General features: G+C 50.3%; 1 protein-coding gene across 2 annotated transcripts in view; it reads left to right on the forward strand.

Moving 5' to 3' along the window:
- The first annotated feature begins 12,527 nt into the window (after positions 1 to 12,527).
- The window catches only part of CSF1R (colony stimulating factor 1 receptor), a 29,844-nt gene continuing 18,895 nt past the window's right edge, over positions 12,528 to 23,476 (forward strand). The window contains exons 1-5 of one of the 2 annotated variants that reach the window (XM_014852616.3): positions 12,528 to 12,780; positions 16,692 to 16,949; positions 17,385 to 17,669; positions 19,501 to 19,637; positions 20,306 to 20,465. In XM_014852616.3, coding sequence (XP_014708102.1) covers positions 12,732 to 12,780; positions 16,692 to 16,949; positions 17,385 to 17,669; positions 19,501 to 19,637; positions 20,306 to 20,465 — 889 coding nt within the window. In that variant the 5' untranslated portion in view covers positions 12,528 to 12,731. Of the gene's footprint in view, positions 12,781 to 14,632; positions 14,885 to 16,691; positions 16,950 to 17,384; positions 17,670 to 19,500; positions 19,638 to 20,305; positions 20,466 to 23,476 lie in introns of those variants that run through there. The other variant, XM_044777837.2, reaches the window with a different exon arrangement.

Raw genomic sequence — 23,476 nt, forward strand, 5'->3', positions numbered from 1 at the left:
TCTGCGGTCCTTGCTACCGCCCTCCTCAGCGAGTCTCTAGGTCCTGTTCCTGGACTCAGAGGGGGCAGCAGGCAGGGCCCTGGGGTCAGGGCATGGCTCCCGGAATTCCCTGTGTGGGCTGCTCCTTGGACGGGGGTCTTGGGGCTTCTCTGGGCTGTGACAGATTCCCACAGCTCAGAATAAAATCTGCCACGGCTGCCTTAGCGGCTTGATGAGGGGGCCCTGGCCTAGGGTAGGGGGTCAGCTCTCCTCAGGACCCAGCAGGGACTCAGGGACACCACGGAAGCCACGCTGTCTCCCTGTGACCCCCCTCCCACTGGCTTAGCCCCCTGCCCTTCTCTCTGGGCCCCCTTTGGTGCCCACACCTGCTCTCCAACAGCTCCCTATGGGCTCCTCTCCTCCAAACAGGCCTGGGGCAGTTCCACAGTCTCTTTCTGGTTTGGGGTTTCATGGGTAATCACTGCGAGGAACTAGAAAAGTCACAAACACAGGGAAGTAACAAAGCTTCTGGAAAATCACAGAATTCTCAGGGCGCTTGTTCCCCTTCTGAAGGAACAAGATGGAAACTTCCACTCCTAAAAGCTTCTCTTCTTTATTACTGATTTTCCGGAAGCATACCATGATCTTGACTCTCCTTTGCTCAAGCACCTTCGATGGCTCCCCATGGCCCAACAGAGTCCAGACACCCTAGCGTGGTCTTCAAGGCCCTCCTTGACCTGCTTCCGACCTCGGCTGGGGCCTCTTCCACATCTGCCCTTCGAGGCCCTTCTAGCCCTGTGTGGGCCACAAGCTTCCCGACCTTCCAACAGTGCACCACGGCTCCCTTTCCTCCACGTCCCTGCCAACACGTGATATCTCTTATCTTTTTGATGATGGCCATTCTAACAGCTGTGAGGTGGTGTCTCATTGTGGTTTGATTTGCATTTCTCTGATGATTAGTGATGTTGAACGTCATTTCAGGTACCTACTGGCCGTTCATGTGTCTTCTTTGGAAAAATATCTATTCAGTTCCTCTGCCGGTTTTCTAATTGAATTGTTTGGTTTTTTGCTATTGAGTTGTATGAGTTCCTTATATATTTTGGATGTTAACTCCTTATCAGATAGATGATTTGCAAATATTTTCCCCCATTCCATACATTGCCTTTTCACCGTGTTGCCTGTTTCTTTTGCCGTGCAGAAGCCCGAAGTTGGCCCCTTTGTTGGTGCTGTCCTCACGCCTAGAATGCCCAGCCCTCTAAGGCTGAAGGGCAAAGTCTGGTGCTAACTTCCAGCCCGGCACAAAGCCACCTCCTCCAAGAAGCCTTCCTGACCACTCAGCTGGAAGCACTCTCTCTTCCTCGTCCTTTGTGCCTCTGATGGGCCCTCATGTTTGTTCGACACCCTCAGTGTCCGGGTGTCCTACGGATCTCTCACCTCCAGGCCTTTACAGTGCTGTCTCTCCTTCCTGGAATATCCCCTACTCCTCCCTGCACGGGCCCCGGCTCCTCCTCAGCCTAGGCAGACTCTTCCTGGACGCCTCTCTGCAGTGCTCCCAGGATGTCCTGCTTCTTCTCCTGGCTCTGCCACCAGGCTGTGAGCTCCAGAGGGAGCAACCGTGCCTGCCACACTCACCACTGTGTTGCTGGGGCCAAGCCCAGAGGAAACACTCCATAAGCATTTGTTGAGTGAACTTTGCCCGTGTTGTTGTCTCACTGGATCCGAGGCAATAACCCCTCCCCCATTTTACAGATGAAGAAACTGAGGCCTAGAGAGGCTAGGCTCCTGACTGTGATCCCACAGCTAGGAGTGGGGAATGCGAATTGTGGTCTGTCTTGTTCCAGAGACTCGGTCGTTCACTTCTACCCTTGAGCTTTCTGAGAGCCCAGCCATTGCTAAAGGCAGGTGGTCAAACATATGGGCTCTGGGGCTGAGTTCCTGGGTTCAAATGCCAGTGCTGCTTACGAGCTGTGTGATCCCTGGCAGGTTGCTTACCGTCTCTGAGCCTGTCCTTCCTCATCTATAACATGAGATAATTATAGCCATCCCCTGACGTGGGTTGTGAGGATCAAATGAGATGATCTGTGCAGAGTTTAGTCTAGAAACTGACACAAAGAGAGTGCCCGGTGGACAGGGTGACTCCAAACGGTCCCTCTCTGCCCCTGTGTTAGTACAGTTATGAACAGCAGCCCCCTTGGTCTCAATGGTCCCCATTTGGGTCATAAATCAATGTCAGTGTTATCACCTGCATTGCAGTACCACCACTTAAGAGTGTGTCTTACCTCCCACCAGGACGGGAGGGCCCCGCAGGCAGGGAAGAGCCCTTAGCCCTCTCCCTCCTGGGCCCAGATCAGGGCCCCACACACCAAGCTGTCCCCTAAAGAAATGGTTTCTGCGAGGGGAGGACTCCTACGCTCCCTTCATTCGTCCACCCGTTTACTCATCTGTTCACGCGCCCAGCACGGACTGAGCTCCCGCCATCTGCCAGGCGTGGCAAGCGCAGGGTGTAAAGAGGACAGGGAGAGGTGCAGGCCCTGCCAGGCAGCTTGTGTTGGGGGCGGTGGGGGACGGTCAGGATGCCGTTACGTCGACACCTCCCTTGTAACGGTGCTTGTGCTGACAGCGAGAAGTGCTGTGAACGCGGGGCCAGAAAGAGGAGAAGACAGGCGAACAGAGGAGAGGCAGGCACGGTCCAGACAGAGGCAGGAGCAGGGAACAGTGAGAAAGAGCGGGGTGAGATCAGGAGCTGAGGGCACAGTGTTCGGCACAGCAGGGAGGGGTGGAGACGGAGGAGCAGAGATGCGCACAGGTGGCAAAGTCCTATAAGCCCTGTGGGCTTGACCTGTTCTCCTGGGCTGGAACCGTCGAGGGGAACTAACACCCCAGAGCAGCCTAAACCAGATGCTAGAACTCACTGAGTCTTCAACCCTAGAGGTCAGTGTGGTGGAACTTCTCTGGCCTTGGGTCGAAGAAGGACCAGTAGACAAGTGTCCTGATGCCGGGTCCTTGGCTCCTGCTTGGGTCTCTCCACTCCCTATGGAAAACCGCCTGGATCCCAGGGCATAGGCTGGGGTGGGGGTTGAGTGGTCAGGAGGGTGGGGGCTAAGCTGCCCCTGCCGTGGCATCTGGAGGTGCCAGGAGCCAGGAACAGGCAGGGAGATGAGGATCAGGCCCTCAGTATGTGCAGAAGAGCGGCGCGGCCTGCACAGTCACTTCAGGATTTCCTAATCCTTGGACTGACATGCAAACCCTTCTCCAAGTTCCTCTGCCACAGGAAGGAGTGATGTCAATCCAGGATCCCTGGTGGTCACCCTCCTGGCTGCACAGCTACAGCTTCCTCAGCTGGGGGCCACCCCCCGAGCCCCAGGGCACTTCACCCCACGTCCACTGGCAGTCAGTATGGTCGCTGCCAGAGAAGACCCAGGACCACCCTGTGCAGCCAGGTGGCCATCAGCACAGGCTCTGCAGCCGAGCTGCCTGTTCCAATCCCGCCTCTGCCGTCTGTTGGCTCTGGGACCCTGGGCAAGTGGCCTAACCTCTCTGAGCCTTCGTTTCCTCATCTGCAAAATGGGGATGATGAATAGAACCAGCCTCAGGGTTAAGAGGGTTAAATGAGATAAATATGCAAAGAGCTTGGCATTGTGCCCAGCCCGTAAACAGCACGCAGAAAACGTTAGGCCTCCAGATGCCATGTTGCCAGGAGGGCAGACACTATCCTGCTTGCAGAGCTTTGGGACACAGCATTTATTCAGACATTGACTCACTCATTCTTCAAATGTGTAAAGTCAGTGGATCAGAACGGTCATGTATACCACGGGCTCAGGAGGCAGAAATCCCTCGCCAGCTGTGTGATCTTGAGAAAGTGACTTAACTTCTCTGAGCTTTGGGATAATAACCGCACCTACCTCTAGGGTGGAGGATTCAATGAGAAAACTCCCAAGAGTGCTTGGCAGGCTGCCTGACACATAGTGAGCACCTGATAAACCTTTGAGGCCTGCTGAGTGAGGAAAGTACCAGAATGGAGGTGAGCCCAGGAGCCCCAGGATGCATAGGAAGGACCCCTGCCTGTCTGGCAGTGATGGGAAGGCCTCCTGGAGGTAAGGAGTCTGAGGGGCCATAGGCATTAGCTGGGTGGACAGAAATAACAGGACGAGCAGCTTCCTCTGATCTCGGGGACAGAGGTGGCCTAGGCCACCCCTCAGGGCCATTGTGGCCTCTAACCCCTTTCCAGCCACATCCCTTCTCCACTTCAACACCCTCCATCAGAGACGGACCCCTGCCAGCCGGGTCAGGGACTGTGTGACAATTGCATGAAAGTAGTCCTATGCCGACGCCAGACACAAACTTTGCCTGCATGTTAGGGGTCCTCCGGTTCCCTCGAGGCCATCCGTGGGCATTCAAGGGCAGCGACCTCAGCCATGAGCAAACATCAGAGTCCCCTAGAGACCGTCTCCTGTGCAGGTTCCCATCTCCCACCCCTGATTCCGCAGGCCCAGGATGGCCCTGGAATCTGCGTTTTGACAGGCACCACTGGGATTCTGAGGCTGGGCCCCCAGGCTGTGCTTGGAGGTGCCCTCTCCAGAGACTCCCAGTAAGAGCCCCCGGCCTACGGATAGTCTAAGCTCCAGGCCGAGTGGTCAGGGACCCTTTGCACCTGGACCTCACCCCTTCCAACTTCCACCTCCACCCCATTCCTCTGGCTGGCCCCAGGGGCCCTGCTTTTTCACCCTCTCTACCCCCATGCTGGTCCCTCTCCTGAATTTCCTTTCCGCCTGGAGGATTCCTCCAAGGCCCAGCTCGAAAGCCACTGCTCTGGAAGCCCTTGCAGGCTCCCCATCTTCTGTTCCCCAAGGCAGCTGATTGTGCCCCTGTCCCCAGATGAAGGGGCTTCCTCCAGATGTTTTGGACTTGAAAAAGTTAGTGTCACATTGATGACCCCGCATGTTGATGAAGATCTGATGAGGGTGAGGATGGAGACCAGGTCCCAGGAGGACCACTAAGGGACCAGAGTGCTCAACCTGGAGAAGCCGTGCCTCTAGGGAGCCCGAGGCTGCCGCCACAGACTGGAGGCCTGTCGAGGGACAGGGAACAAAGTTGCACGGGGGTCCAGAATGCAGCACCAGGAGCAACAGTGGGTGCCCCAGGGAGACAGGTCTGTCCCAGGGGAGGGAAGCACAGGCTACAACTTTCCAATGTCGTGAGGCATGTAGGTGACCTGCCAGGAATGCTAGAGAGGTGTGGGAATGATATTGGCCTGATGACCTGGGTAGCAGTGAGTGGTGACCTGGGTCTGAGACCCTGAGAAATCCCACTTCTGGCTCTGAGCCTTCCCCAAAGCAGCTGTGTGACCTGAGATAAGTGACTTACCCTCTCTGACCTTCCCTTTTCTTATCTATACGGTAGAGATAATATGTACTTCACAGAATCCCTGTGGTCCAGGCCAGTATGAGAAAATGGAAATGAAAGTGCCTTGTAAACAGTAACGGCTCATCCTCCCTGAGCAAGACATGAAACCCAGAAGCCAGAAATGAAAAGACCAACAAATCTGACTACATACAAACTAAAACTATGTGTAAATAAAGACATCAAAACAGAAAGTGAAAAGAGAAGTGGTCGGCTGGGTGGAAAACATTTTCAACATATATGATAATAGGGTTAACAGCATAATGCAGGATATAAATAGTCCCAACAAATCAATAAAAGACCAAACCAAATAGAAAAATGGACAAAGGATATCTGTAGAAGAAATACCAATACACACGTGAAAAAATTGTTCATTTCACCACTAATCCAGAAAATGCACATTAAATTCTCAATGAAATAATATTTTTCTCTATCAGATTGGGAAAAAATCTAAAGCTCAATAATAGCCAATGTCAGCAAGAATAGAGGGAAGCTGGGTGTCCCATACACTGTTCGTGAGAGTGCACACACACACAGCCTTTTTCGGGGGCCAATTTAACAGTATCTCTGCATTTTAACACACCTACCCTTTGGCCCGGCAGTCCCTCTTCTAGGAATGGACCTCGCTCAAATGACGGCACACGTGCACAAAGACTCATGTAGGGACAAGAAAAGGGAAGGTGGAGAGAGTAAGTGACTTATCCTATGTTCACTGCAGCATTGTTCACAGCAGAGAAAAATCAGAAGTAGTTACAGCATCCATTCAGTGGCGGAATGGTGAAATAAATTCTGTTACATTCACACAATGAGTAGCGTGAAGCAGTTTAAAAACCAAGGTAGATGTTTATGGACCGACGTGGAAAGATTTCTAAGATGTGCTGTTAAGTGATAAAACCCAAACCCCAGTGCATTAAACAGCATATGATGCTATTTTTTAAACTATAAAGCGTGGATGGATGGATGGGCGGACGGATGGATGGTGGATACGTGGATGAGCATGTGGCACAGGTAAACGTCAGGAAGGATACATACATACTCGTACTTATGGTTGTTGCTGGGAAACGGAGTGTGATTGGCAGGAGAAGGTTGGGGGGACTTCCATTTTGGGGGGCTAGATCTCTCTTTATGTGTGAGTATCTTACAGTGAGCCCTGGTGTAAAAGGAAAAAAAAAGGAGGGAGAAAGCAAACGGGGTTGTAGAACTGAGATGGGACGGGGTTCCCTGCACCTCTGCCCTCTACCTACGTCCTGAAGCTGCTGGTCGCTGACGAGCGGGCCTGCTGATTGCCTTTGCCGTTCATTTCTTTCCAGGTGCCCTTTGCTTTCTTCTCTGCCTCTGCTTAGCAAAATCCAACCCTATATTAGTTAGCTCTTTTTGCAAAGCAAACAAACAAACAAAATCCCACAAAACCACAGTGGCATACAACAATAAACGTATTTCTCACTCATCTACACCCTGTGCTGCTGATCTGGTTGGACTCACGCATCTATGGGGCAGCTGGGGACCCTGATCCACGCTGGGCTGGGCAGCAACACCTTAGCTGGTGCAGCTCTGTTCCGTGTGTTTCTCACCCTCCTCCTGGGACCAGCAGGCCAGCTCATCGTGATGTTAGAATCATCTTCTTGTGTCTTTCAAGGGATTTGTTCATTTTATCTAACTTGTTGAGATTATAGCCCTGGAATTGTTCGCACTATTCCTTTATCCTTTTAGTGTCTGTTGGGTTGGTGAGGATGTCCCCTCTTTCATTCTTGATATTTGTAATTTGTGTCTTTCTCATTTTTTTTTTTTCTTGGATATTTTGTTGGTTTTTTTCAATGAAACAGATTTTGGTTTTACTAATTTTTCTCTAACTTTTTATTCTGGATTTCATTGATTTCTGCTATCTTTATTCCCTTCCTTATGGTTGCTTTGGGTTCAATTTGTTTGTCTTTTTCTAGTTTCTTAGGGTAGATGCTCAGATCATTTATTATGTTTTCATTCAATTCAAAAATATTTTCTAATTTTACAAGTGATTTCCTCTTTGACTTACAGGTTGTTTATAACGGTGTTGTTTAATTTCCAAATATTTGGGATTTCTCAGATATCTTTCTGGTAATGATTTCAAGTTTATTCTGTTATAGTACAAGAAATACTTTGTATAATTTAGGTATTTAAACTTTTAATTTTTTTTTATGGCCAAGTATATGGTATATCTTGGTGAATATTCCATGTGTCCTTGAGAAGAACGTGTATCCTGCTATTGTTAAGATGAGTATTCTATAAATATCAGTTAGGTCAAGTTCATTTATAGCTTTTGTCAGGTCTTCTACATCCTTGCTAATTTTCTCTCTGCTTGACAATCTATTAAAGAAAGAGAGGTGTTAACAGAGATTTGTCTCTCTCTTCTCTCAGTTCTATCAGTTTTGTTTCACATATTTTGAAGCTCTGTTCTAAGATGCATATCCATTTAGAAGTATGTAATCTTGGATAACTGACTCCTTTGTCATTATGTCATATCCTTCGTTATCTCTAGAAATATTCATGATTCTCAAATCTACCCTGTTGGATATTAATACAGCACCACAGTATTTTTTTTTATTGCTCTTTACATGGAATATCTTTTTCTATCCTTTCGCTTTTATCCTATCTATGTCTTTATATTTAAAGTGGGCCTCTTGTAATGCAAATACTTAGGTTTTGCTTTTTTAACCAATCTGACAACCTCTGTCTTTTAATTGGTATATTTAGACTGCTTACACTTAAGATAATTTTTGATACAGTTGGATTAAAACCTACCATTTTGTTAGATGTTTTCTATTTCTTCCATCTTCTTTCTTTCTTTTTTACTCTTCTTTCTTTTTTCCTCTTTTTATGTCTTCCTTTGGATTAATTGAGTATATTTTATGACTCTATTTTGTCTCCACTATTGGCTTATAACTTAGATCTTTAAAACAATTTTTAGTGGCTATCGTAGGTTTTACTATATATATCTTTAATTAATCAAAGTCTACCTTAAAATAACATTATGCTGCTTTGAACATAGTACAAGGAGCTTACAGCAGCAGACTGCACATCCCTCCCTCCCATCTTTTGTGGTATTGTTGTCATACATTTTACTTTTATATACTCTCTAACCACACAAAACATTGCTACCATTTTGCTTTAAATCAGGGCTTGGCAAACTATAGCCCATAGGCCAAATCTAGCCTGCGGCCTGTTTTTGTAAATAAGCTATTATTGGAACACAGTTACGCTCCGTGGGTTATGGGTTGTCTGTGGCGGCTTGTGCACTATAGTGACGGAGTTAAGTAGTGGCCAAACAGACTTCATGACCCACAAAGCCTAAGCTAGTCACTATCTGGCTCTGTAAATAGAGAAAGTTTGCCAATGTCTGTTTTGGACAGTCTGTTATCTTTTCTAGCAATTAAAAGTAAGATAAAAATATTTTTTATATTTATCTTTATTTATGCCGTTTCCAGCACTTTTTATTTTTGGGTATATATCCAAGTCCTGCCTGGTATTATTATTATTTTTTTTTGCCTGAGGAGCTTCCCTTAACATTTTTTCTGTTGTGGTACTGGTCTGCTGGCAATGAATTCCCTCAGTTTTTGTTTTTCTGGGACAGTCTATCCCATCTTCTCTTTTTTTTAACTGAGGTAAAATTCACGTAACATGAATTTAAACATCAGCCATGTTAAGGTGCACAATTTGGTGGCATTTAGTACATTCACAATGCTGTGCAACCCTCACCTCTATCTAGTCCCAAGACATCTCCATCACTTCAAAAGGAAGCAAGCTACCCACGAAGCAGCCATTCCTCATTGCCCTTTCTGCTAGCCCCAGAACCATAAGTCTGCTTTCTGTCTATATGGATTTATCTATTCTGGATGTTTCATATAAATGTAGTCATAGGATAGATGACATTTTTGTGTCTGACTTCTTTCACTTAGCATGGTGTTTTCAAGGTTCATCCACACTGTGACATGTTTACTTCACTCCTTTTTTATGGCTGAATAATATTCCATTGAATGAATATACCACATTTTGTCTATCTAGTCAGCAACTGTTTCCGCCTTTTGGTTATTGTGAATAGTGCTACATTCAACATTCATGTGTACGTATTTGCTTGAGTCTCTGTTTTCACTTCATTTGGGTATACCTAACAGTGGAAATGTTGGGTCATATAGTAATTCTGTGTTTAATTTTTGAGGAACTATCAAACTGGTTACCACAGTAGCTGCACCATTTTACATTCTCACCAGCAATGTACAAAGGCTCCAATTTCTTCACATCCTTACTAACACTTGTTATTTTCTGATTTTTTTAATTATGGCCAACCTAGTTGGTGTGAGGTGGTATCTCATTGGAGTTTTGATTTGCATTTCCCTAATGACTAATGACTAATGTTAGGCATCCTTTCATGTCCTTGTTTGCCTTTTGTCTATCTTCTTTGGAGAAATATCTATTCAACTTTTTTGCTTACTCTTAAGTTGAGTCATTGTCTTTTTGTTGTCGAGGTATAGGAGTTTTATATAAATATATTCTTAATACCTAATTCTGATATATATATATGATTTGCAAATATTTTCTCCCATTCTGTGATACCTTTTTATTCCCTTGATAGTGTCCTTTGATGCATCAAAATGTTTAATTTTGATGAAGTCCAATTTATGTAATTTTTCTTTTGTTACTTGTGCCTTTGGTGACATATCTAAGAAACCATTTTCAAGTCCAGATCATGAATATTTAACTCTATGCTTTCTTTTGAGAGTGTTATACTTTTAGTCTTTACATTCAGGTCTTTGATCCATTTTGAGTTAATTTTTGTATATGGTGTGAATTAAGGGTCCAACTTCATTCTTCTGTATGTGGATATCCACTTCTTTTAACACCATTGTTGAAAAGATTGTTCTTTACCTATTGAATGGTCTTGGCACTCATGTTGAAAATCAATTGATCGTAGATGTGAAGGTTTATATCTAGACTCTCAATTTTATTCTATTGATCTCCATATCTGTCTTTATGCCAATACCACACTGCTTTGATTTCTGTAGATTTGTAGTAAGTTTTGAAATTGGGAAATGTGACTCCAACTTTGTTATTTTTCAAGATTGATTTGGCTGTTTGAGGTCTCTTGAAATTCCATATGAACTTGAGAATCAGCTTTTCCATTTCTGCAGAAAAAAGGCCATTGGGATTTTGATAGGGACTGCACTAAATCTGTAGATCACTTTGGGGAGTATTACCATCTCTACAATACTAAATTTTTCAATCCATGAACACGAGATGTCTTTTCATTTATTTAGTCTTCTTAATTTCTTTCAGTAGTGTCTTGGGGTTTTCAGTGTGTATGTCTTGCATCTCCTTGGTTAAATTTATTCCCCAGGATTTTATTCATTTTGATGCTATTGCAAATAAAACTATTTTTCAAACTTCCTTTTTGGATTGTTCACTGCTAATGTATAAAAATACAGTTGAGTTTTGTGTGTTGATCTTGTATCCTGCAACTTTGCTGAATCCATTTATTAGCCGTAATAGATTTTTTTGTAGGTTCTTTAGGATTTTTCTGTATATAGGATCATGTCGTCTATGAATAGAGATGGTTTTACTTCTTCCTTTTTAATTTGGATGACTTTTATTTCCTTTTCTTTGTGATTGCTCTGACTGGATTCTCCAGTACAGTATTGAATAGACACAGTGAGAGCAGGCATCCTCACCTTGTTTCTGATCTAAGTGGGGAAATCTTTCAGTCTCTTGCCATTGAGTTAGCTGTGAGCTTTTATATCTACCCTTAATCATGTTGAGGATATTCCTTTTCATTCCTAGTCGGTTGGGTGTTTTATTGTGAAAGCATGTCAGATTTTGTCAAAGGCTTTTTCTGCATCCATTGAGATGATCATGTGGGTTTTTTTCTTGTTGTTCTATTGATGTGATATATTAGATTGATTTTCATGTGTTGAACCATCTTTGCATTCCTGGGATAAATCTCACTTGGTCATGGCGTATAATCATTTGAATATGCTGTTGTATTTGGTTTGCTAGTATTTTGTTGGGGACATTTGCATCTGTATTCATAAGGGGTATTGGTCTGTAGTTTTCTTTTCTTGTGATGTTCTCATCTGCTGTTGGTATCAAGGTAATGCTGGCCTCATAGGATGAGTTGAGAAGTGTTTCCTCATCTTCTATTCTTTGAATGAGTTTGAGAAGGATTGGAGTTAATTCTTCTTTAAATGTTCGGTAGACCAGTGAAGCTATCTGGTCCTTTGTTGGGGGTTTTTAATTACTGATTCAATGTCTTTGCTATTTATAGGTCTATTTAGATTTTCTATTTCTTCTTGAGTCAGTTCTGATTGGTATTCATGATTACTAAAGGTTCAAAACACTTTCCTGAAAAAAAAAATATATATATATATATTATTTCTACCTGAGTACATGGAAAAATAACCATTTTCCTGGATCCATGTTATATTGGGAGTTTTTAGTTTCAAGAAATAATTTTACAATCATCTTGACAGAAATAAGAAAGAAAATTCTAAGAGAATCAACTAAAACTGGTAAAAGCAATTGCCTACAGGAAAGGAGGAGGCGGAGGAACACTTTCTATTTTTCTTAAGAAATATAGCAGTACAATTAGATTCTTTGTAAAAATAAATAAATAAACAAACTTAATTAATCCACGAAAAGGCAGTTCTACAACGAGGCTGCCTGGATCCTAATGCCACCTCCACTGTTTGCTAGCCGTGTAACCGTGGGCAAGCTTAAGGCATTTGATCTCTTTGGACCTCAGTTTTCCCGTCTGTGAAATGGGGATGATAACAGTACCCACCACATAAAATTTTTGTGGGAACCAAAGGAGGCAGTGAATGTAAAGGGCTTGACTGGTGAGTGTCCCGTTAATGGAAGCTCTTGCTACTGTCAGCAGGCTCTCCCAGACCAATCCGACTTCCTTTTCAGCTTAGCGAGAGCCACCTGGCCCCTCTGAAGACCCCCATTTGTGCTGCTGATTAACTGACTGTCTCTCCTCCCAGGGCCCCTTGGAGGTAGCTACAGAAGGGCCCCAAACTTTGCCAGCTCCCCCAGGCTCAGGCTGGCCCTGCCCCAGACTCTAGCCCCTCCCTCTGGGGGTCATGGCTTTGTTTTCTTCTAGAGACCCAAGATTTCCAAACTCTGTGGTTGCCTTGCCTAGCTAAAAGGGGAAGAAGAGGATCAACCCAAGGAGGAGGAGGAGGAAGAGGAAAACAAGACAGGCAGCCAGTGCAGCAGAGAGGAACGTGCGTCCTGTGGTCCTGGTCCCTGTGGAGCTGGCAGCAGGGAGCTCAGAGCGCTGACCACCCCTCAGCCCTGCCTCAGCCTGCCACCTCCCCACTGAGGCCATGGGCCTGGGGGCTCTGCTGGTCCTGCTGGTGGCCACCGCTTGGCATGGTAAGAGCAGAACTCTTCCCTCGGGGCTTGGGGGGTGTGGAGCGCGGCTTGGGAGATGTGACAGTGAGGGCCACTGTGGAAGGACTCTGTGAACCTCTGCCCATCACTGAAAGTCCCCGCTTTGTGCTTCCATCTCCCCAGCCTGGACTACAGGTTTATAGGTATCTACTTTGGAAAGGCAATGAAGGGAAAAGAGAAAAGAGAGTATGGGCGGGATGGAACCAGCCCGGGCAGGGCTGCGGATCTCACTGTGTGTCCTAGACAAGTCCCTGGGGCTCTCGGGGCTTCAATGTCCACATCTAGTCAATGGTAGATGTTGGGGATGGTGATGGACTGGACCAAAGCAGTGCTTTTCATATTTTATGTGCGTGCAAATTACGGGACCTTGTTACAATGCAGATTCCGACTCAGTGGGTCTCAGGTGCGACCTCAGATTCTGCATTTTCTAACAAGCTCCAAAGCTTGTGGTCCAGATGTATACTGAGTAGGGAGGACCTAGAGAGCCCCTGATGGCTGTCCCAGCTCTGCCAGCCTGTGACTCGCTGACTGTAGGCAGGACCTGACTTGGAAAGGCCTGAAGGGGCACTGGTCCTGCCTTGGGAGGCTTGAGTAAGGGGTGGGAAGGAAAGATGAGAGGTTAGCTTCTCTGGCCTGGGCAGAGGAGAGAGTATAGAGCCCAAGGCAGATCTGGGGGGAGGATAGCAAGGGTCTCCTGGGCCAGAGCCCTCCCAGACACAGGCTGCGGGTCCTCAGGACAGGGAGCTCTGTGGCAGACCCCACCCCAACTCCATCCCTCTGGCAGCCGCAGAGATACAGAATCTCCATCCAGGAGGGTGCCTAACTGGGTGTGAGGGGCTGGGTGCTTGGCTCATGGCTGCTGTTGGCCCAACAAACGTGTTGCATTTTCTCTCACGCTTATTTGGAGGGAACTTGAGGGAGGGTGGGGGTGGGGCTGGGGTGGGAGGGTAGCCTCAGCTCTGGCCCGTCCACAGTCCTGGGGCTGCAGGACTCCGGGATGCAGGTGCGTCTCGTCCCTGACGAGGAAAAGGCCCACTGAAGGTCTTTGTCTGGCCCAGTCATTCCCACTGGGCTTGAGCGTCTGTTCTTTTTTATTGAGATGTAATTTACATACAGTAGAAAGCACAGATTCTTAAGTGTACGTTTGACGAGGTTTGATAAGTGCATTTGTTTGTGTACCCACCACCTCGCTTAAGATAGAGACTATTCCCCTCACCCTAGAGTTCCATGGGTTAAAACTGCCTTGTCTTGTGCTCATGCCCACAGCCCGCCTGTGAGGCATTGCTGGGGGAGGAGGGGGCTCTCCAGCGTCCAGCCCCAGAAGGAAGAAGAGATGGGGCAGCAGGCTGGAAACCTGAGCTGTCAGCTCGACAGTAGACGGGAGGCTCGCTTCTCCCGCAGACCCTGCGCTGAGGAGGCGGCTGCATGCCAGACCTTGGTGTGCAGGGTGTGTGCAGAGGGAGAAGAGTGGAGGCTGGCGCGTATCCCGGGAGCTGATGTTGGAGGGGTCTGTCAGGGAAGCGGGAGGGGGTGAGGACGTTTGGGGCGCGGGGAGAATTGGGGAGCTGAGATGAGAGAGTGAAGACTGGACAGGAAGCAGAAGAGAGCCTTGGTTGGTGCTGGCCAAACCGCAGCTGCCAACCCAGGAGGATGGAGCCTGAGCACGGCTGCCCCTTCCCACCAGTCAGGCCAGCAGGAGGAAGTGGGGGGCGGAAGTTGAGGATGTCAGTCGTGTCCTGCGTGAATATCTGGGCAAACGACAGGACAGACGCCTCTCTCTGACTACACTTCCAGGAGGCCAGGGCAGGGGCTGGAGGGACAAGGCCGGGGAGGGGAGGGGAGCAGGCGCCTGCGAGAACAGCGGGTGCAGAAGCAGAACACGGCACGAATCGCAGAATCGGAGACCACGGGATGTCACAGTCATTGACTGTGACCTTTAACGGCTAAAAGCTTTGGATATCAGAGTGCCAGCACCAGAAAGGAGGTTAGAAACATAAGCAATTGATGCCCGAACCCAGGGCAGGAGCAGCCGGCGGAGCCAGGGGCTGGGCATCCGCTCACTGCATCCTCCCAAGACCTCTGAGAGGTGAGCCTTGGATTGCTCCCAGGGGATGGAAGAGTAGCCTGAGAGTCAGCGAGGTTAAGCAAGCTACCCAGCTAGTGAGGGAGAACCAGGTTTCAGACACCTGTGGGTGTGACCCCACAGTCCAAGCGCTTCCCTGCAATAAACCCCAGCCTGGGCCCTGCGTTCCTGCAGCTGTAATCCGGCAGCGCCAGCTCAGCTGAGAGTTGCCAGGAGCCTGCTAGAAATGACGTGTGCCCTCTCCCTGTGGTCACGCGGCACGGGGGCTGCGACCTCGGGCGAGGCAGTGTTCACCAGTTCACTGAGCCCTTCGTGCGGATCAGAAGCTCGAGCAGACAGGCTGCACGACTCTGATGGGGACAAAATCGAAACACAAATCTAACCTCCCTGAAATCATTTGACAGAGAAGATCTCTCCAATTCTCGGGTCTCTGGGGGGTTGCAGGGGGTGGTGGAAATAGCCATTTAAAGAGACTTTGTGCAGGACAATGGAGAAGCCCCAAATTCACCCAATGCCCTGGGGGCTGGAATGTCTGCCTCCCATCACTGGGAACAGAAGGGGCCAGAGTAGAGGGGTTGGACTCACCAGGGGCACCCAGCGGCCAGAGGCAGAGCCAGGCCTCACAGCCCAGGGTGGTCAGTGCCCAGCAGGTGGCACTCCCTCTCTAGGAGTCTCCCTCCTGGAGAGGGGATGGTAGCCAGGAGGCCTGGAAGCAGAAGCGAGAACATCCCTGGGAGAAGGGCCACAGGCTGAGCGGAAACCCGGGCCAGGCCTGGCGCCAGCAATGTGTTTCCTCCCGCGCAGGCCGGGGGCGCCTGGCAGCCCCTCCGAGGCCCTGAATCAGCTCTCACTTCCCCCGTTGCCCTATTTTAGGCCCTGGAAAAATGCTGACACTGCAGAGGCAACGGGCTTTCTTCCCGGAGGGCCCGATAGGGGTTTCAAGTTCTCCTTTCTCCTTCAAGAAAATTTTCCTTAAAAGAGATTGGCTCCCCAGTAAACACAGCAGTCCTGGGGTGTCGAGGTGGGCTGCTGGGGGTAGACTGGGTAATAAATATAATGGCTAACCCTTATTGAGTATTTGTTTGGTGACAGGTGATGTTGTAAAGGCTTCCTATGCATTTAAACCTCCTGACATCCCAATAAATGGGTACAACTTTTGTCCCCACTTTAGAGGTGGGGAAACTGAGGCACAGAGCTTCTGAACCATCCCACTGTGCTACAGACCAGATGTCCAATGGTGGGAGGCAGCAGAACAGAAGACTCTTGGAACTTTCTAGCTCTGCTAGGCTAAGATCCGACACCTCTTTCCTTCTTCCCCATATGAATTGAGTCGGAGGACTTTGCCATGGCCATTCCAGTGGTGTTTCTTCCTTTGCTTGTTTGAGCTCCCTGCTTTGAGCCAGACCCCGGGCTCACCACCAGGGAAGTAGCCCATTTTGGACCCAGGGCTGAAGGAGTCCACTCCTGGGGAGACTGATGCAATCACAGCCGGGAAGACTGAGGCAGGAGGCCGGGGACCCCCCTGGGACAGCAGCTGGGTGGGAGGATGAGAAACCTGCCAGCCCCCCTTTCTCAGGGGAGGGGCCTGCTGAACATCAGAGACAACAGTCCATCCCCCAGCAGGTTTGGGGTTGGAGGCTGAGCAAATGACCAGAGAGGGGCAGAGACTTGTTTAGGGGGATCCCGCAAGTCACAGCTGAACCCCAGCACCAGCACCACCCCTGGCAGGACACCACCCATCTCAGAGGCAAGGAATGGCCCCAGGGCGTCCCCTCAGGCCTTTCTTATGTCTGCCACCCCCCATCACCAGGTCAGGGGGTCCCAGTGATACAGCCCAGTGGCCCTGAGCTGATTGTGGAGCCAGGCACAAGGGTGACCCTGCGATGTGTGGGCAACGGCAGCGTGGAATGGGATGGCCCCATCTCCCCATCTTGGACCCTGGACCCAGATGCCCCCGGCAGCATCCTGACCACGAATAATGCCACCTTCCAAAACACGGGGACCTATCGCTGCACGGAGCCTGGAGACCCCCTGGGGGGCAGCGCCACCATCCACCTCTTTGTCAAAGGTGAGGACTCTGAGCCCACTCCCAGGAGGCTTGGCCCAGCAGGTCCCACCAGGAATGGGCAGGAGGGCTGGGCCCTAATATTAGCAATCATAATGAACCAGCTCTACATTTACTGAGTTCATGCCATGAACGAGGACCTGCGGCAGTACTTCTAATTTAATGTAGTCTTTACAATAACTCTGTGAGGTAGATTCTATGATTATGCCCATTTCCCAGAGGCTCAGAGAGGTTGAGTCATTTGCAAAAGGTCACACAGCATCAAGTAGTGTGGCTGGACCTGGTTCCAGAGCCCCAGGCATCACCTGAGCTTCCTTAGTTTTATGTAACTTCAGGCAAATAATCAGTGTCTCTGAGCCTCTCTGTCACCCAAGTCCAGGGACTGCTCGGCCTGGTGGAGGGAGGGCAGTTGTAACTCTGTATCCCCCTCCACCCTAGACCCTGTTCGGCCCTGGAAGGTTCTGGCCGAGGAAGTGGCAGTGCTGGAGGGTCAGGATGCACTACTGCCTTGCCTGCTCACCGACCCGGCGCTGGAGGCTGGCGTCTCGCTGATGCGGGTGCGCGGCCGGCCTGTCTTGCGCCAAACCAGCTACTCCTTCTCACTATGGCATGGCTTCACCATCCACAAGGCCAAGTTCATTGAGAGCCAGGACTACCAATGCAGTGCTCGGGTAGACGGCAGGACGGCGACGTCGATCAGCATCCGGCTTAAAGTGCAGAAAGGTGCGTGGCGCAGGGCGGGGCAAGCCAGGCCTGGAGGGCAGGGACAGAGAGCTGACAGCTGTACGAGTGGTGGCTGGGGCCCCGGACTGATGGGCAGTAACTGGCCATCCCTCCTCTTTCATTTCTTCCTTCCGATGGCGCCATAGTCATCTGTGGGGCACTTACTGGGGCAAAACAAGAGGGTGTGCTGGGCGCAGGGAGACAGACTACATTCAAGACGATGACTCGGTGGGCGACATTGTCTCAGCCCACGAGACACGCCTTGAAAATCATTGAATAAGGTGATGGAAGAGAGAGCATGGGGGGTGGGGGGAGGGGAGCCTCACTGAGAGAATGACATTTTATTTGAGCTGAGATGCAAATGATGAGAAGGAGGTGGCCGGCAAAGATCTGCTTCAGCAGAAGAAACTGCAGGTACAAAGTCAGGAGGTGGCAACAGGTTCTGAATCTTCCAGGAGCAGAAAGAAGCTCTCCCATGACCTCAGATGTGGATTCCCTGCTCAGTGCCAGCCCGGTGTTGGGCACTGGGCACATGGAGGAGGAGCAGGGAGCCAAAGGACAGGGAGGTGGTGGTGGGAGCGTGGGACAGCTCAGACTGTGGGGGCGACAATGGTGAAGTCTCACCCCTTTTCCCCCTTGCCTCTGCCGGGCTGGTGGACACGAGTCTGGTTTCTGGAAGGACTGGGGTGAGTAAGCAGGGCGCCAGGCTCAGAACTCGGGCTTGAGACGGGAATCAGGTCCTTGTAATGAGGGCCGGGTCAGGGTGGCGTGGCCGGCCCAAAGCCCTGGGCTCTGAGGCCACTAACTCTGTCCAGGAAGTCAAAGGGCCCCATTATGTGGGCGAAAGAGGCCATCAGGGTTCTCTCCCTGCATCTCATCTTGCACAGCCCCAGGGTGGCTGGGAGCCAAGGGCCTCGGGCCCTAGATCTGCCATGACCCCCTCGGTGACCTTGAGTGGGTCCTGCAGCATCTCTTGACCTTGGGAAACTGGATTAGATTATCTTTCAAGAACAGCAGCAGCCACAAATATTAATTCAATGCCCACCACGTGTCAGGCACTGGGCTCGCTGCTGGGGATATTGCCTTCAGGGAATTGCCATTTGCTGGGGAGACAGACTAGAGAGGAAGTAAATAACACACCAGTCGTGATGAACAAGAAACCAAGCCGGAGAAAGCTGGATATGTGAGTGGCGGGGAGGCTGCTCCAGCTAAACTACGCAGAGAAGGCCTCTCTGAGGAATGTTGGAGCTAAAGATGTGAAGGACGAGAACAGGCACCCATTCAAAGCATGGGGCGGGAGCGTTCCAGGAGGGAAGGGCCGGTGCAGGGCCCTGCGGTGGGGAAGGAGGCCAGTGCGGCCACCATGCGCTGAGCGGAGGCCAGCAGGTGGTTGGGCGGTCAGTAACAGGGCCCGGGGATGTGGGAAGGACTTTGGCTTGCATTCTGAGTGCCGGGAAGCCACTGAATATTGGCGCAGGCGAGAGGCCTGATCCACCCTACACTCGTAAGAGCTCACTCTGGCTGCCGTGAGGGGGCTGAGTTGTGGAGGGGTCACAGGGGAGGCGGGAGATCTCCCAGGCGGCTGTTGCAGGAGATCAGAGCAGAGAATGGTAGGGGGACCAGGGAGAGGTGGTGGTGATTGAAGCAAGTGGACTTTTCAAGGTCTATTTAGGAGACAGGACTTGCTGGGGGGAAATTGAGGCATCGAGGCTGCCTCTCAGGATTTGGGATGCGAATGTGGTGGGGGTCCTGGCTAGTACCCCGGACCATGGCAGGGAGCAGAGTGACATCTCCAGCCTGGGTGTTCATAGGTCTCTTCCCCTGGCCTTAGTTGTCCCAGGGCCCCCAACCTTGACACTGGAGCCTGCAGAGCTGGTGCGGATTCAAGGGGAAACTGCCCAGATCGTGTGCTCAGCCAGTGACGTTGATGTCAACTTTGACGTCTTCCTCCAACATGAAGACACCAAGGTCAGTCCCTGGGGAGACAGCAGGGTGAGGTCTGCCCATCCTCCCAGCACACCAGGTCCTGCAGGCTGAAGCCCCCAGCCCCACCACAAGCCGGCTCTCTGGGCTGAGGCCATGGCCCAGACCCAGAGAGGGCAGTGGACTCACCCAAGATCTCACCACCAGCACTCAGCCCCATGCCACTGAATCTTGTGGGTATGGGTGGGGCAAAGGTCATGAGGGGGGGGTAGACTCATGACCTTTGCCCCAGCCTATAGACAAGAGCCAGACATCAGCTCACTTCTGACTTCACAAGGGGTTCCTAGGCCACCTTCGAAGCCCAGGGATATTAGGGCAATTTCAGAAAGACTTGGGAGAGAGGGAGGAAGAGAGCATTCCCAGGAGGGAACGGCATTAGGCTGCTTCTAAGAACCCCTCCCCTCCACGGTGGCTGCTGTGTGCTGGGCGCAGCCCCATGCCATCTGCACACACTCTCATTTACTCTCCACGGCAGCCCTGGGGGAACAGGGCCAGTATTAGTCCCATTTTACAGATGAAGAAACTGAGGCTCGGAGTTCAGTCTCTCGTCCAAGGAAAAGCAAATAATAATCCTTAAAGGCTGAGTATTTGAACCCAGACCTTTCCAATCCCTAAACAACCTTGGTACAACATTTCCATCCTTCTGGCTGCAGCTCGCAATCTCTCAACAATCCGACTTCCGTGATAACCGTTACCACAAAGTCCTGATCCTCAGCCTCGGTCACGTGGGCTTCCAAGACGCCGGCAGCTACTCCTGCGTGGCCACCAATGCCCAGGGCGTCCGCTCCTCCTCCATGGTCTTCCGGGTGGTAGGTGAGCATCCGGGTGGTGGGGGAGGGTGGGCGGGGAGCCTGGGGGAGGGAGGAGCATGAGGGGATTGAGAAGGAGGGAGCTGACGGCAGAGAAGGAGACACTGAAGAACAGCTTCGCTAGAATGCCTTCATCCTGGCCCCAGCTAGGGAGCCACGCCTCTAGCAGCCCCCTCGGGTCCTCCTCCAGAAGCCCTCTCTCCCTCCATTGCTGCATTTCGGTTTAGCGTCATTTTGTTCTGTTTTGGAATCAGTGTCCAGTAGCTCCCTACTGGACTTCACTATTCACGCATTCATTCACTCCTTCCTGCCTGGGACACTCACATCGCACGGACATGTAAACAGACAATGCCCAACAGTGTGATCATGGGGGAAGAGCGGGGTGTCCTGGGAACACCGAGTGGGTCCCCCAATGCAGGCTTGGACGCAGGCGCATCTAAACTGGGACAGGAAGAATGAAGGTGGGTTTGCCAGGCAGAAGGGTGGGAAAGGAAGGGGAACAGCATTTTTGGCAGAGGGAACAGCATACGCAAAGCCCGAAGGCAAAGAGAGCAAAGAGAATTTGAGACATCAAAAGAAGTTGACAACGGCAGGGATGTGGATTGGTGTGAGGAGTGGCCACGGGGAGCAGAGATGGAGGCAGAGTCTAGAGGGTAGAGGAGACTTTAAGTGGGTGGGTAGTTTGGTTTGTATTCTGCTGGGCAGCCATCGAAGGTTCTAGAGGAGAGTGATGAGATCAGATTGCACAGAGAGGGCACTGTGTGGTGGTCAGGAGCCCACACTCCCCGGCAACATTTCCACCTGGCTCCACCAATGACTAGCAGGTTGCTTAACCTCTCTGTGCCTCTGTTTCCCCATCTGCAAAGTGGGGATACTAACAGTAACTGCCTCATAGGTTTGCTGTGAGAATTACATGAGCATGCGTATCTGCAGATATGCAGTAGCCAGATCAGGGCCTGGCCCAGAGTACACGCCAGGAGGAGATGTAACCTGAGAAGGCTCAGAGTAATGCCCCGTGTGGGCTGGATGGGAGACTGGAGGCTGGGGAACCGCCAGGGCAGTGGACGCGGTGGTCCAGGCTGGAGATGACAGAGGGCACTGGATCATGGTGGGGCCAGAAGAGTCTGTTATCCAAAGCCATTTAGGAGAGACAATGGACAAGACTTGGTGGCTGCTGGCATGAAGGGGTGAAGGAGAACGTGACTGGGTGGGAGGCGGTGGCTGTCACTGGGCTGGGAATCCAGAGGGGAGTTCCTTCAGGGTGGGACGGCTCTGAGTTATTCTGGTCTGGCCACACCTCGTGTGTTCATTGATATGGGAGACAGACGGGAGGGAGGGGGGAAGCAGGAGAGGCACCACCCTGACAGCACCAGCAATGCGCTGGGCTTGCCAGGGATGCGAGCTCGGCTGGGAGCTTTGTGGGGAGAGGAGCGCGTGAACTGTCCCCCAGTTACGGGTTCTAATCCCGTCTGTTTTCTAGCACAGGCACACAGTAGTCACCCAGCAAATGTTTGTGTTCCTTCACTCTTCTGGCCAGACACTGTTCCAGATGCTCAGAATACAGCTGCCGATGAAACAGAGACAAAAACCCCTGCCCACGTGACGTTTGTGCTCTAGATGAGAGAAGACAAGAAATGAGCAGAATAAGTTATTAAAAAACAAGCCAATTCTATAAGGCTTGCAGTTTAAAATGGAGTGATCATCAAGGAGGATGTCACTGAAAAGCTGACGTTGGAGCAAAGACTTGGAGTCGGTGAAGGAGTAAGCCGAGCAGCTCTCTGGGGAAGAGAGCTCCGGCAGGGGGCCAGCTGTGTTCTGAAGGCCGGCCTGTGCTTGCCACGTGCAAGGAGCAAGCCGGCCAGTGTGGCTGGGGTGGAACATGAGAGGAGGAGTGGTACAAGAGGAGGTCAGAGAGGCAGCTGGGGAGGGCCCTGTATGCTACTGTAGGCCTGGGCTTTTCCTCTTGAGAGAGATGGGGTGCCACTGGAGGCTTTAGGTGAAGGAGCGACACAAGATGACTTGGAAGTAACAAGATTTAACATGGTTTTCTGGTGCTTTGTGGAGGACTCTCTGTAGGGAGACAAAGATAGAAGCAGAAGGAAGGATGAGTTAGGAGGCTACTGCAATAGTCCAAGCTAAAAGTGATGGTGGCTTTTTAAGGGTGGGAATGGTGGAGGTGGTGGGAAGTGGTTGGAGTTTAAATGGATGGATGGATGGAGGGATGGATAGATAGACGGATGGCTACGAGGAGAGAGAGAAGAAGAAGACAAAAGCCTGCCCTAATAGCTCACAAACTAGTTGGAGAGAGAGGACAGTTATCTGAAGGGAGAACCAGATGCATGAAGGAGTGTAGACGTGGTGCCCAATGAATGTGTCATCTAGAAGGGCAATAGAAGTCCAGAGGAGGGAGAGCTCCCTGCAGCCTGGAGCGGTGGGTGGAGACTCCCTGGTGGGGATGAGTCTTGAAGGATGAGAGTCTAAACCAAAGAGAGGAAGAAGACAGGGTTCCTGGTGGAGGAAATGGCTTGAGCACAAAGTCCAAGGTTGGAATGATTGTGGTGTGTTCAGGGGACATTAGGAGACCCAGATGGGTGGAGCATTGTGTGTGTGTGTGTGTGTGTGTGTGTGTGTGTAGGAAAAGGGGAGATGGCTGGATAGGCATAGGGAGACTGGATTGAGAAGAGCCTTAATTGTCAGTCTGAATAGTGGAGGCAATGGGGAGCCATAGGAGGCTTTTGAGCAGGCATATCACAGGGCAGAAGAGGGAATTTTAGATTTCCTAGAATTGAGTAAAGAGAGGAACTTTTAGAGATCATCTAGTCCAGGGCTTTTTGCAAACCCTTCAGGTTTTAACAAGGCATTTTAGGGGCTTCTGTGAGAGGCTGAGTGAATGGGAGTCCTTACCACAACTCCTTTGCCTGAGATTCAACCAGAGCAGTTTGTTTTTAATTCATGCAAGATTTAATTAGAAGAAACTAGTCAGGATTCTTTCAGGTACAGATAAAAGAAACCAAC

Source organism: Equus asinus, chromosome 9, assembly GCF_041296235.1.
Source record: "Equus asinus isolate D_3611 breed Donkey chromosome 9, EquAss-T2T_v2, whole genome shotgun sequence".
Lineage (NCBI taxonomy): Eukaryota > Metazoa > Chordata > Mammalia > Perissodactyla > Equidae > Equus > Equus asinus.